The 15,468-nt window shown below is 50.5% G+C and overlaps 1 protein-coding gene across 2 annotated transcripts in view; it reads right to left on the minus strand.

The window, feature by feature from the left end:
• Positions 1–15,468, minus strand: part of Neurl1 (neuralized E3 ubiquitin protein ligase 1) — a 72,067-nt gene that overhangs the window by 31,278 nt on the left and 25,321 nt on the right. Inside the window, exon 1 of one of the 2 annotated variants that reach the window (XM_078015816.1) lies at positions 1,750–1,907. The exons of the other annotated variant lie outside the window; for it this stretch is intronic. Within the exon in view, the coding sequence (XP_077871942.1) occupies positions 1,750–1,783 (34 nt within the window). The 5' untranslated portion in view covers positions 1,784–1,907. Of the gene's footprint in view, positions 1–1,749; positions 1,908–15,468 lie in introns of those variants that run through there. 2 annotated transcript variants of the gene reach the window in all.

Raw genomic sequence — 15,468 nt, forward strand, 5'->3', positions numbered from 1 at the left:
GCGGGGGCTGTATGGGCACAGGCACACACCCACACCCCCTAGACTGATGTGGATGGCAGTGGTGGCAGTGGCTGGGGCCAGTTTAGGGACACCCAGTCTGAGACAGAGGCAGGCAGATAGGGCATCTGATGAACACTCACCAAGGGCCACCCAGCCTGGATGCCTACCTAAGCCATCCTCCTGTCCCCAGGGAAATGGGGCCTATGGAAGGCAGGACTGTGACTCCTGGGCTCAGAAGGCAAGCCCTCCTGATTTTCCCCAAGTTCCCTGCTCGCATCCATCCACGAGATCCTCAGGCTCCCGATGGGGCTACCCCACAGACACAGGAGAACACGGAAGCGCAGGAAGACCCTTGCCCTCATCACAACCCCTGCCCTCTTTCGTCCACTCCAGATCATGAGCTCGGGAGCTCTCGGGGTCCTCTGGCCCCTGTGATGCTGTGCTTGGAAGCAGCTGGAGGGCCATGTACTGCGTCCGGAGCCTGCACTGAGTGCCTCTCTGTCCTTCCCAGGCCACGAGATTGCCCAAGTCTGACTCCAGTGGAAAATGTCAGGCGGCTCCAGACCCTCTGCCAACAGCGAGCCCTGAAAAGAACCCCCACCCCACAGACGGATAGGCCAGGCCCAGGTCAGCCTAACCCAAGTCTCAGGCCAAGGCCCAGGCCAATGGCACTGCCCCTGGCTGACTCCGGATTATGTGTCTTCCAGGGCCTTCCATCTGTCACTTGGCCCTCCGTGCCCAGGACAAAATAAATTTCCTTTTAAGAGAGCCAATGATTTGCATTTCCCATGTCTTTCTCTGCCTTTTCTTTTTAAATTAAAATTTATAGTCCCAAAATTCAGAGCCTAGAAGGGGGATGCCAACTGGTCACCAGGCTCGGCTTCCCAATGGCTTCTGCTACCACTCTTCTTCCTGCCTGGGCCTTTCCCAGGTCCCTGGATGCCCAGCAGACTCAGCAGATGGAGTTGTGGAGTACAAGGGAAGGAGCTCAGGGGAGTGTGGCAAGGACTTCCCACCATCAGCGTGCTTTCTGTCACCAGCCACTTTGTAGAGGAACCCCAGTTCCTAGTCCTGAGGAAGCCTTCCCCTTCCTGGATCTGGTACCACATCAGCCATGTTGCTTCCAAGACCACAGCTCTAGAACCAGAGGGCTGGTCCCCTCCCCTGCACTTCTGTCAGTCTCACAGTGGAGGGGGCCCCAAGGATCAGAAGTTCTGACACTCTGAAAACCCAGGCACTATGTGAGCTGTCACTAGCACACTCATGTGTTTAGGCACAAGCCAGCACAGGTACATACCCTCAGACACCTCCAGTGCACACTCATGAGCACAGACACTCATGCACACATGTGTGTGCCACGCATTCTCTCCAGCTCCATCAAGGAGCAGAGCACCACCTCCATAGCTCACATGTAGCCCCCCAGCTGTGGTCTGCCTCAGGCCGTGGGAGAGGTAGGGAGACACCCAAGACCTTACATCCCACTTGAGAGCTGATCAACACCCTGGGAGAAGAACGCCAGAGACTCTGTAGGGGGACTCAGCTGCCTGACCTTTCTGCTCCCCAGCCCTCCTTGCTTCCCCACTCCAGTGCCTAGCACTCAAAGGCTCCCCTCGCAGCCCTGGAGCCCACCAACCAATGAGGAGGCAGGGGGATGACCAAGCCCTGAGTCCCAGTGCCCCTGGGTCCCAGCCTCCCAGGTGGTCCCCAGGTTGGGGGTGGATGGACCCCTAGGATCGGCTGGGGCCTTACCGTGGAGGGTGCTCCGGGTGATCTGTCCCCCCATCTCCGGCAGCGGACAGGACAGCACGGCCACCACCGTTTGGCCGGCTGGCCTCGTCACCAAGCCGCCCCGGGCGCCAGCTCCCCTCCTCCTCCCCCCAGCCCTCCCCCGCGGCCGGCCGGCATGGCAGGGCAGAGCGGCCCCTCCTGCGTCCCCACGCGCTCCCTCCCGCACGCACACGCCCGCCCGCCAGCCGGCCACACACGCATGCACACCCCCTGGCCCTGCTCACCGCCGCCTCCCGCTCCCACCCACTCGGAGCCTCCCCGCCCCCGCGCTGGTACAGGCGAGGGGATCTGTCATGTTTATTTACATAAGGAGGAGGAGACTGGAGGCTTCCTGAAATAGCCCTCCAGAGCTGGAGATGCCCCAGTGCGCGCGCGCACGCACACACACACAATCACACACACACACCCATCACACACACACACCCATCACACACACACACACACACACACCCATCACACACACACACCCATCACACACACACACACCACACACACACCCATCACACACACACCCATCACACACACACATACCCATCACACACACACACACACGACACACATGCACACACACACGACACACACGCACACACACCCATCACACACACACACACACGACAAATACACACCTATCACACACACACCCATGATACACACACCCATCACACACACACACCCATCACACACACACACACACACCCATCACACACACTAGCATCATCCCATGGATGTAGTGACACACAAAGACACCTCACCAGGCCTTTGTCACAAGCTACTATATGTAAATATGGGGCTAGTGGGGCTAGGAAGGGTGCAGGGAGGGAGCAAAACAGAAATCCTTCTTTCCCTCAAGGGGTTCACAGTCCAGCTAGAGGAGCTTCTTCATGCACAGCTAACACAGTTTCTGTCTTCTTCCTGGCTCTGCTCCAAGCACTTTTCAGTCGTTAACTCCTTTGGTCCTCTCGGTTGAAATGATGAGGCCAGTATTTCCGCTATTATCAACAGGTACCATGAGGAGTATTATCTTAAAGGTGAGAAGACTGAGACACAGATTTCTTACCTAGAAGCGGGCAGGGTGGGGACGCAGACCTAGGTAATCTAGCACCAGAATTCAGGCTTTCATTTCCCAGGAAATGGGACCATCCCCCCCAATCCCACCCTGAAAAGGGAAGAAACTGTCCCTTTTATCGTGCATGTACATACGCACACAGAGAGCAACACAGCCTGCACTACACACCTAGATCATGTCAATGGTTATTCACAGACATGTCTCATAAGCTCCTGCAGGCACCCACCACCATGCACACCTACCTACATCCTGCCCACGAGGCACAGAGTCAATAGTTACACACACACCCTGCACACACTCACCACACCACACGCATTCTCCTACCAGACTCGTGCAATTTCTGGAGAGATCTTAAGGTGCAGAACCTGGCGCCCCACACTTGGAGGAGAGGGGAAGGTGCAGACAAGATGGAATGAGAGAGGGCCAGGAAGGCAGGCCCCTCCAACCCAAAGCAAGCAAATAATGACACTGGCACCCAAATCATCATTGGGAGTGCACCCCCTGATGTTTATTCTAGGTTGGAGGGGCTACTATTGAATCCATTTTGCACAAAAGAAAGTGGAGGTTCTGAGCAGCTAAGGAACTTGCTGCAGTTCTTCAGAGTGGAGCAAAAGACACCAAGCCAGGTCTCTGGGACAATCTCACTGTCCATCACAGGCTCTCCTCAGGACAGGGGCCTTTTCCCAAACAACAGCACAGCTCCCTCCTCCCAGGCTCTAGCCTGGCCCCAAGCCTAGGGAAAGGTCTGGATGGGAGAAGAGAGGGCTGGGGGCTGGGGAAGGGGCCGTGGGACAGGCAGGGGCTGCCCCACATAGGATGGAATTCAGAGGTCTGGCTGCTGTGAGCGACTGTGTTGGGCTCTGGGTCCTCAGCTCAGGACCCTGCTGCTGCCATCCCCTGTGAGGTCCTCGGGGGAGGGGCAGAGAAAATAGGGAGGGACATTCAGGCCTGACCTGGGGTGAGCCACCAGAAGCTGAGCAGGCCCTGGGTGGAAGTGCCCAGAGCCCAGCATGCTGCCAGAGACCTCTCCCTGGGAGAAGCTGCAGCTTGGTCTTATCCAAGCAACCCCCTTTCCACAGGCACAGGCTGGCTCCCAGCTATGCACTCACATGCACATGGGCACTTCTTGTCGGGGTGGGAGGCTCAGGTAGTCTGACCAAGAGGAAGTCACCCAAACTCCTTTTGTGGATGACAATTATATTAATACCAAATACAAGGCCTTGCTCTGTGCTCAGCACTGCCCTAAGCATGCTGCACATATGAACTCGTTCAACCCTCTCAACAAGACCAAGAAATGGGTTTATTTTTAATGCCCATTTTACAGATAAGGAAACTGTGGCAGAACAAAGATTCTTTGGAGGCTGTTCCTATAACAGGAGAGTCATTCCCTCATCCCACCTGCCTTTTAATACACCTGGCTGGGCCCTTGCATACCAGTCCTTCCCCACACCAGCATCCCTCTCACCTTGGCTCCCATTTATTGCCACTTGGATGTCCCTTCTCCAGCCACCCGGATCCAGGAATGCCTCTTCCAGGAGGCCTCCCTAGGGCCCCAGCTACAGCGAGTGTCCCCATCTTGGAACTTGTCTCTCCTCTGAACCCAAGATCTACCTCTCCTACTGCTTGTCTTGCTCCATCCTACACAGAGACAGTACAGCCTGGCTGGGGCCTTGTCTGTCTGTCTCAGCTTCCCCTGGGTGCATGCTGACAACTTAATACAACTTGATCCACATTTATTGAGCACCTATGTGGCAGACCTAAGCTTTGCACTGAGGATGCAATGATAATCCATGAGAAACAGAGCTGGCTGTTATAGTCCTGAAAGAAACACATTGATCAAGTAACCTCAATAAGGAACTTAGAATCACAATCCTAGAAAAGTGCTCTGAAACAAAGAGGCAAGGTTCTTGGGGGACTCAAGGCAGGCTTTCATGAAAAGCAACCGTGAGGGCTGGGTTGTGGCTCAGTGGTACAGCGCTCGCCTAGCATACATGAGGCACTGGGTTCGATCCTCAGCACCACATAAAAATTGAAAAATGAAGATATTGTATCCACCTAAAAAAACTAAAAAATAAATATTAAAAAAAAAAAGCAATACCAAAAACATGCTAATGTCCATGTGCTGTGGAGATAGGTTGATAGAGTACTCCAGAGAGTGAGTGCAACATGTGCAAAGGCCCTGGGGTGAAGGGAGCCCAGTGTATTTGAGAAGCAAGGTTAGTACAGCTGGAGCAAGGTCAACAGGAGGAGCCTGGGAGAGTTGCTGTTGGCAAGTCCAGATGCGCTGGAGATACACCAGGAGGGCCTTGGGAAGCAGGGTGGAAAAACCAGCCTTTTTCCTGAACATAATAGGGAATCCCTGACAGGTTTCAATAGGGAGGAACCAAGACTGGCCTTGCATTTCAAAAAAGTCACTCTGCCCTCTGGTAGGAGGTACATGTGGAAGGAGGCAAGAGGTGCCAGAGCAGAGAGCAGTGGCATCCAGCAGGGTCGGGCCTGCGCCTGGTTTACTTTGGCTGCCCTCAGGCCTAGCATCCTGCCCCCACAGAGCAGATGCCCACGAATAGAACTGAATTCATGTAATTCTCCAGAAACAGGATTGTGGGAAAGTAACCAAGCCAGAGGGAGGGGCAGGTGGGGGCTCAGGAGCTGGGAGTCCACAGTGGACTGGCTCAGGAGCCCTCTGTCTGGACACCTGAGCAAGAAGAGAACAGAGGACTGGGAGGCAGTGTGGGTGGCTCCCAACCATCCCAGTCCTACCCGGGCAGGCTTACCTGGGCTTTCCATACTCTACTGCCCTGTTTTCAACAGGAAGTAGCAGTGTCCCTAGGTCTGCAGCTTCCCTCCCTACCCCTTCCCTGGAGCAGTGTCCAGGGCCTCTCCAGAGGGAGGCAGCACCCCTTCTACAGGGTGGAGCCAGAGATGCACCCCTCCTGTTTTATTCACTGGGGCATTGCATGGGGGTTCATTTGGTTGAAGGATTCTGTTACTAAAAGGGGTGAGCAAACCACTGAGCTGCATCATTCGTTCACCAGGCATTCACCATGGACCAGCTGGTGAGCAAGACCCAGCCCCACCCTTCGGAAACCCTTCAGCAGATGGGCCAGGAAACATGATTCCAGATCCCAGTGAGGGCTCTGCTGGGATCAAGGAGTGAGGTTCCCCGGCTCTGGCTGAATCCCCGCAGTGTTCCGTTTGGTAGCCACACTTTGCAAAGGTGGTGAGAGGTTCTACTGAGGGGAGGTTCTACTGAGGGAAGGTTCTACTGAGGGAAGGTTCTACTGGGGGTTCTACTGAAGTGCACTCCAAACCCAGCCCTGCCTGACATCCAAGTTCACGCTCTATCCAGAAAAAATGCCAAAGAGCATGAACTCCTCTGGCTTGAGGAAGAGAAGACATAAGGACAACAGCTAGCTGTGCCCTTGGGGACTCCCTGGCCTGACAGAATCCTTACTGGGTTCAGAAGAAATCCGCTCCCGTCCAGTGGAGCTGCAACTGCCCACTGACCTCACCTGGAATCTCACTCCCCTTGGCTCTCTGAACCGAGTCAGCTCTCAAACTGCAGCCACCCCCAGAGCTGTCCCTGCTCTGCCTTCACCTGCCTGCCTTCTGACCCCCTTCTGCCAACTCCTCCTGAATCTTGGGCATCATTTGGGCTTCAATGGTGGGCTACCCAGCTCAATTTTTTCTTTGCCAAGTCCTGTCTCCCCCATGTTCCCCCAAAGCCCAGCATCCTCATCCCCATCCTAAACCTGACCTCTTAGAACTTCCAGTTAAAGACAGAACCAGCAACCGCAGAATATAACATTGAATAAATTCACTGGGCAATAGAAACCTTCAGACTCAGAGACAGAGATCTTTAAAGGGAAAGATCCTCCAGAGAGAATTGGGTCCAGTCCCTACCTTCAAGAGGACAAAGAAGACTCATGCCCATTTTAGAGATGTAGCAAAGAAGGTCTACTAAATTGTAGACCTACGCAAGTTTGCACAGCTGGTAGGGTAAGGAGGACTTGAACGCAGGATTACTGTCTTCTGGTGCTGTGCTTAGTATGACACACAGTCCAGGGCATCTGGAGGTGGAGAAGATAAAATGGGCCGGGCACAGTGGTGCATGCCTGTAATCTCAGTGGCTCGGGAGACTGAGGCAGGAGGATCACAAGTTCAAAGCCAACCTCAACAATTTAGCAAGGTCCTAAGCAACTTAGTAAGACCCTGTCTCTAAATTAAAAAAAAAAAAATTTTAAATGGGCTAAGGATATGGCTCAGAGGTTAAGCGCCCCTGGGTTCAATCCCTGGTAATAAATTTTTTTAAAAAATGGACAAGGGAGCTCACTTCTCTTTTATGAGGTAGGAGAAGTGACTGTGTCTGGAAAGGTCAGGGAGGGGGTGTGGCCTTGCAGGGAGGATCTAGGAGGCAGCTTCTGGTTGCTACAGTATTTTTTTTTTTTTCATCCAGAACAAGGGATAATTTGATTGAGCTGATAAGTCACCTGATATTTGGGGCTTAAGGCTGACCTGCCAGGGACATCTTCCCTCTCCGACTTACTAGGCTGGGCCAGTGCTGGAGAACATGGAACCCTACCCCCAAACTTCTTCCCATACCCACAAACAGAACAAGGGTGCGATTGCTGCCTATGGTCTGGAAGAGAAGGCGACAGAGATGAGGACAAAGCACACAGAGTGCAAGCTGCATGCTTCAGAAAAACCAGCCAGGGCTGGGTCTGGGACAGGTGCCCCAGCAGTGACAGCTGCCAGCCGCCCAGGATGACGGGAACACAACAGGTGCAGAGGCGGGGGCGGGGACTGAAAGGGAATCTGAGAAAGCTGCAGGCAGTTGGGTGAGTTGGGTGCCCCTCCTGGCTCCTCCGAGCCCCAGGACCATTGCCAGGCCACCCCTTCTGGGACCCTCCAAGACACATAAACACACCTGCTCATGGTCCCTGGTTCTAGCCCCTCGGTCAGCCAGGCCAGCCGGGATGAGACAGAGGGTCCGTGCTGGGCAAAAAGGACCAAACAAGGAAGAAACCAGGAGCCTCTTCCCAGGACAGCGTGTGCCAGACACAGCCCACACCCACAGAGCCCCCAGCTAGAAGCAAACATTTGCCCGTGATAAGATCTTTGTCCAGGAAGCCTGGATGGATGGACCTACCCCACCCGTATAGAGGCTGGGTGCTCTGGCCTTGAGGTCACATAGGCCAGCTCTACCCCGGTGTGGCTGGATTAGCCACTGGGCTTTGTGAGCCTCGCCTTTCCCTCAGCCAAGATGGACTTAAAACGGCACAGGACATAAGGACGGAATGACACAATGTCTGTAAGGCACGCTGTCTGGCAACTGTCCAGAGACCCAGAGAAGACAGGAAGGTGAAACCCGGAGCGGCTGAGGTCCCAGCGAGGAGATGCTGGGTGGGATGTGAGCGCTCCAGCCAGGAGCAGCAGAGGCGCTGCAGCAAGACCCCGCCCACCTGCACACCAGCACCCCTGGGACCGCCACGCTCGGCTGCTCCTAGCTTTCCATGTGTCTGCGCATGCGTGCCGTATGTGCCAATGCTCTGCCAGAGTGCTGGGGAGCAGCGGTTCCAATAAGTAGATTAAGCATTGTCCCTTGTCACCTGGGATAGTGCTCTGCCTTTGATCAGAATGGATGAATTTTAAACTTGAAGCTAGTCCTTGCCCAATCACAAGTGACAAATTACCAGCATCTGCATTCATAAGACTTGCTCGCTTCAGTATAACCTTGCTGGGGAGGGCGAGGAAGGGCAGACAAGGAGACTTTTATGGTGGGAGGAGAGGCGGCACAACAAGGAGACCCAGAGTGACATAGGAGATAGGACATATGTGCTGGCACAAGACAGAGCCCGATGCATCAGAGAAGCGGAAACACACTGGCTGATCTCCCGGGTCTGCAGGATTATGAGAAAAGCTGGTGAGGGTGACAAGGATAAAGCCCTCCTCTTGAGGACAGAGCCGTCCCCTCCCTCCCCGATGCACACTCATATACTCACCTCAGGCCCTGCAGCTCAGCCAAGGCTCCCACTGCCCACCCTTTCTACAGGTGAAGCCACCTTTCCAGCCAGCTGAAGCCACCCAAGGCTGGGTGGCACCCTGGGCTTCATGCAGCCAACTGTCCTTCCTCTGAGTAGTGGCGTCATCCTCTTTAGAACCTTGTCCCCCACCACCGCACTTCCAGCTCTAGCCCCAGACTCAGGCTTTGACAGTTACCAATCCCAACAATCTCACACCCACAGCCCTCCCCAACAGGGTCCTTAAAGACAGGGGACCATGCGCATATGGTGGCTTCTATGTGGCCCATCAAAGCAACTATCAAGACGATGGTCCTCCTGACCAAAGGACACCCCGGGAAGGACAGCCACCTCCAGCAAATACTATGGCAGGACACCCATTTGCTTCCTGAAACCACTTCCTGTCACTGCCCCATCTCCCACTGTGCACACCATCCACTGCCCCATCCTTCCCTCTCTCTCTCCAATAGCCTATCAGGCTCCGCCCCCAAGAGGCCACCCCTCTTCCCTCTCTTCTTGCCTCCAGCCCTGAAGCCCAGGATCCGACAAGCAACCAGTACTGTGCTGGGGGTATCAAAGTTTAGATGGTGAAGCCTTCCCAGGGAGTCAGGATTCCTGGGGTCCCGGCAGACCCTGAGGCTGTGGCAAAATTCCACCAGGGAAAGTCTGTGAGAGCCTGGTACCATGTTTGGGTGTTGGGGGACCCGGGGAGGGCATCTCTTTTAAATGCCTCCTCAGTTCTGCTCTCCATGGGGTAAGGACTCAGGAGGCAGGTTAATGCCCCTCCTATAGGAGCTGGGGGTCTTCTCCTAGGGACCCTCTCCCTCCATCTCTAAGCAGATACCCAACCTTCACATCCTCAACCCTGCTAAGCCAAGCACACTTCCCCTTCAGAGAAGAGAGATCTCCTGTTCTCAGGGCCAGTGAAGGGAGGTGGCTAAATTAGGCCTTGCTTAGGGCTCTGTTTTCTTAAGTGTGACACCACCTGCCGTGATTCACTAGGTGACCTTGGGCAAGTCAGTGCCCTCCTGGGGCCACAGTTCTCACGTGTGTGAAGTGGACACATTGGACTCGTCCATCTTTAGCTCTGAACCAGAAGTTACCTGCATCAGGGGGTTGGGAGGGGGTCTTTGCGGGGAGGCAATCAGGAATTCCGGACTCACCTAAAGCAGGAGTCCCTCAACCAAGGTCTGGTGGGACGTCAAGGACCAGCCAGCTCTCAGCTGGGTCTCACTGCCTCCCAGTCCCCTTCCTGACCCCATCCAACTTGGGCCCCCCAGAACCAAGATTCCATGGCCTGCCCCTGGGTTCTATGATCCAGGCCAGAGGTCTAGTGTGTAGCCCTGTTCAAGCGGTCACTGTGTCCCTCCCATATTCATCCCCTCCTTCCATCCTCTGGCTTTTCCCACAGCTTAGGCCACCAGCATCATCCTGATGTGGACAATGTTCCAAACTCCATCCCCTCCTCAGGGCAGCCAGGCTGACTCAGCAGCTCCTGAGCACCTCAGGATGAACCTGACCCCCTTTGGGGAGCATTCAAAGTCCTCTGTGAACTGGTCCCAGCCCATGTGTCTGGTCTCATCTCCCTCGACACCCCCACCCCACCCCAGGTACTCCATGCACATGAGCCCCGTATGTCAACATGGCCACATCTTGCGTGTCCATGACTCTGAGTACTGTCCCTCCATCTGGAGTCCCCTTCTCCCAAAATGTTCACTCAAAACTCCCTATTTAAACTGGATGCAGCAGAGCATGCCTATAATCCCCGCGGCTCAGGAGTTTGAGGCAGGAGAATCATGAGTTCAGAGCCAGCCTCAGCAACTTAGCAAGGCCCTAAGCAACTTAGTGAGAGCCTGTCTCTAAATAAAATTCAAAAAAGAGCTAGGGATGGGGCTGAGACTGCAGCTCAGTGAGAGAGCACTTGCCTAGCATGTGTGAGGCATTGGGTTCAATTCTCAGCACCATATATAAATAAATGAATAAAATAAAGGTCCATACATCTACAAAAATATTTTTTTAAAAAAAAGAGCTGGGAATGTGGTTCAGTGGGTAAGCACGCCTGGATTCAATCCTCAGTACCCCCCCCCAAAAAAAGAAAATTCCCGATTAACCTTCACCTCTTGATTCAGAGGAGTCTTTCCTCTGAGATCATTCCAATGCCTGAAGGCAGACTCCCTATCCAATATCCTCTGTGCAGCCCCAGCTCTACAACGACAGCAAGAGACCCCTTCCCATACAGGCAGCAATCTGAGGACAGACAGGGAGCTTTTAATCTCTGGATCCCCAGCACCTAACATGGTGGGCACTTGTTGGTACTCAAAGTATATTTTATGCAGGAAAAAAGAAGAGGAAGAAAGGCTGAGACTGACGGCATGATCCTTGCTTTGCCCCCATTCGTCCCTTCTCCAGGCCAGCTTGCAGCCCTGAGGTCACTGTCCCAGCCATGATGTTCAAGGTCCCTTTGGCCCATGACCTTGCCACCCCAGAGGTGACCCTCCCCGTTCTCTTGGTTCTATTGGCAGCACCAATTGGTGCTCACTCAGACAGAAAAAGCCAAGAAGCTGAGCAGCCAGGTGTGTCCTGGAACAGTGAAGAACCGGAACACAGAGGCTTATCTGACCATCTTCCCTGTAGGCAGCAGAAGAGCATCCCAGATCCCCCTGCAGGACCCCAGGAGGAGATGCTGCAAGCCTTGCACCTGGCTCCCTCCCAGCTTCCCCTCTGGATTAAATCAGCAGGGGAAAGAGTTCCTCCATCTCATTTGCATAAACCATTTATAGCAGCACATTCAAACCCACGCCTTCCAAGCCCGCTGCTATTGCCTGTGGCTTCCCAGTCTATCCTTTCCCTTCTCTTTCAGGTTTTGTTGTTGTTGTTGTTGTTGTTGTTTTAGACAGGAATCTGGACTCAAGAGAAATCTCTACCTTGGCTGTCCCTGGCAGAGGAAGAACTTTACTTTCTCTCCACATTGAATGAGGATGTTAAGCAGCCATCCCCCTGGTGTCAATGACCTACAGTGCACAAAGCCAGTGAGCACCCATGGGCTCCCCAGGAATGGCAGGAGGTAGCTATTGCAGCCTGTTTTACAGATGAGGGGACTGAGGTTCCAAGAAGTTCAATGACTTGTCCGCGCGCCACACAAAACGAGTCCTCACTGCTTAAGCCAGGTCAGGGCAATAGTGGTTATTTGTAACAGAGAGCCTGACCCAGGCTCCAAGAATCTAGAAGAAAGAACTCTCAAAATTCAAAAATAAGAAAATAACCCAATAAAAAAGAACTGGCAAAAAATTTAAACAGACACATCACCAAAGTAGACATATGGATGACATAAAAAGCATGTGACAAAATGCTCAACATGATTAGTCATTAATAAAATGCAAGTTAAAACTATGATGAGATACCACACATGCCTCGCAGAATGGCCCAAATTAACAAGTGTTGGTGAAGATATGGAGACATCGGGACTCTCACTCTCCATACACTACTGGGGAAATGTAAAACGCACAACCGTTTTGGAAAATATTTTGGGGGCATTTTCTTGAAAAGTTAACACACGACTACTATATGTGACTGAACCATTCTACGACTAGGTATTTACCCAAGAGAAAAGAAAAAACATGTTGACACATAGGCTTTAGTAACTTTACTGTAATAGCCCCAAATTGAAAACAACCCAAATGTCCATCAACAAGTGAACGAATAAATTGTGCTATATTCACATCACAGAATATCACTCAGTAATAAAAAGCAATGGACAGGGGGCTGGGGTTGTGGCTCAGTGGCAGAGTGCTTGCCTAGCATGCATGAGGCACTGGATTTGATCCTCAGCAGCACATGAAAATAAAATAAAGATAATGTGTCCACCTAAAAATAAAAATAAATATATATTTTTTTAAAAAAAAAACAATGGACAATTGAGATACATTTCCACCATTTTGAATGAATCTCAAGATATTTATGCTGAGAGAAGCCAGAGGGGGGAAGGAGTGAATACTGTATTATTCCATTTACACAGAACTCGAAAAAATGCAAACAAAATTATGACAGGAAACACAGGCAGTGACTTGAGCAGCAGGGTGGGACAGGGAGGAGCAGGAGAGAGTAATCCCCAAAGGTACAAGGAAGTTTCTGAAGGTAACAGAGACGTCCTGATGGTACTGATAACTTCACAAATCTATACATTCATCAAAACACATTAAGTTGTACATTTAAATATGTGCCATATATTGTATGCCAATTATAATAGTTTATTTTCTAACTTAACAAAGCGCTGAGCATGAGAGGAGAGGGTAGGGAAAGAAAATTGTTGTTTCTATAAAAACCAAATTGAGTCAATGCCTTTAAAAATTAAAAATAGAATTATCATATGATCCAACAATTTCACTTCTGGGTACAAACCCACAGAATTGAAAGCAGGAACTCAGATATTTGCACACCCATGTTCACGGCAGAATTACTCACAGTGGGAACAATTCAAGTGTCCATCAAGGAATGAATGGATAAGCAAAAGGTAGCATACATGCATACAAAGGAATGTCATTCATTGTCGAAAAGGAAGGAAATTCATTGTGGAGAGGAACCTTAAAGAAATTATATTAAATGAGCCGGGCATGGTGGCACATTCCTATAATCCCAAGCATCTTGGGAGGCTGAGGCAGGAGGATCACAAGTTCAAAGCCAACCTCAATGTGGGGACAGGGAAGGGGGATATACTTGTACTGCTGGCAGGACTACAAATTGGTGCAACCACTCTGGAAAACAGCATAGAGATTCCTCAGAAAACTTGGAATGGAACCACGATTGACTGGGTTATCCCAATCCTCAGCATATACCCAAAGGACTTAAAGTCAGCATACTATAGTAACTCGACCCCATCAATGTTTATAGCAGCTCAATTCACAATAGCTAAGCTAGAAACCAACCTAGGTGCCCTTCAATAGTTGAACGGATAAAGAAAATGTGAGATATATATATATACACATACATACACATATACACACACACACATACACATATACACACACACATACATACATACACACAATGGAATATTACTCAGCTATAATTGTGTATTACACAACCAGTATTAGTAACTTATTTAATGTTTACTTAAGACTATAGTTAACTTATGGCCTACACACACACATATTTACCTATTATTTTATCACTAATATCTTTAAATCTTATGTCCTTATCCTAAGCAAAGCTATATGATCATGCTGATATATATGTTTATGGCTATATTGGTTTAACCTTATCTATGCCTTTGTTACTCATCTTATACCTTATTTCCTATGTCTTACAGTTGCTTATTTCTGTTACTTTATCTTATCTTACTTATCAAAATCTTATTCCTGTAGCCTATCCTATACCTATAACTTATTGATTGTATTGATTAGTTCACACCACAACACAGGAAAGGAAAGGAAAGGAGAGAGGAAGGAGGGAGGGAGGGAGGGAGGGAGGGAGGGAGAGAAAAGAATTTATGAAATGAGCCAGTAACAAAAGGACAAAAATTGCATGACTCTACTTATCTCAGATACCTAGAGCAATCAAATCTCAGAGACAGAAAGCAAAATGGTGGCTGCCAGGGGTTGGGGCAGTGAGAAACAGGGAGGTATTGTTGAATGGGAATAGAGCTTCAGTTTGAGAAAACTGAAAGCATTCTGGAAATGATGGTTGCAAAATAACACATGCGCTTAACGTCACTGAGCTGTATGCCTGCCAGGCTCCATGGCGCATGCCAATAATCCCAGTGATGCAGGAGGCCAAGGCAGGACCAGTCTGGGCAACATAGTGAGACCCTGTGTCAAAAAGGGCTGGGTATGGAGCTCCGAGGTAGAGCACCCCTGGGTTCAATCCCCAGTACCATCAAACAAACAAACAAAAATGGTTAAGACAAGGGCTGAGGTGTAGCTCAGTGGTAGAGCGCTTGCCTAGCATGTGTGAGGCACTGGGCTCGATCCTCAGCATCACATAAAAATAAATAAATAAAGGTATTGTGTCCTTCTACAACTAAAAAATATATTTTAAAAATAAGGGTTAATATAGTAAATTTTATGCAATAATGTTTCCCTGCAATTACTTTTATTTTTTAACTTGATTTAATTAGTTATACAGGACAGTAGAGTGTATTTATGCACTTTGATATATATCATACATAGATGGGATATAATTTCTCATTTTTCTGTGTGTACATGTTGTAGAACATATTGGTCATGCAGTCACATATATACATAAAGTAATAATGTCTGATTCAGTCTACCATCTTTCCTATCCCCTCATCCCCTCCCCTCCCCTCCCTTCACGTCCCACTTCCGTCTACCACACCTTACTGTGAATTAGCATCCGCATATTAGAGAAAACATTCGGCCTTCGGTTTTTCTAAATTGGCTTATTTCACTTAGCATGATATTTTCTGTCTCCATAATTCTCTATTACCGGCAAATGCCATAATTTCATTCTTCTTTAAAACTGAGTAATATTCCATTGAATATATAGACCACATTTTCTTTATCCATTCATCTATTGAAGGACACTTAGTTTGGTTCCATAGTTTAGCTAACATGAATTGAGCTGCTATAAACATTGACA

Source organism: Ictidomys tridecemlineatus, chromosome 1, assembly GCF_052094955.1.
Source record: "Ictidomys tridecemlineatus isolate mIctTri1 chromosome 1, mIctTri1.hap1, whole genome shotgun sequence".
NCBI lineage: Eukaryota > Metazoa > Chordata > Mammalia > Rodentia > Sciuridae > Ictidomys > Ictidomys tridecemlineatus.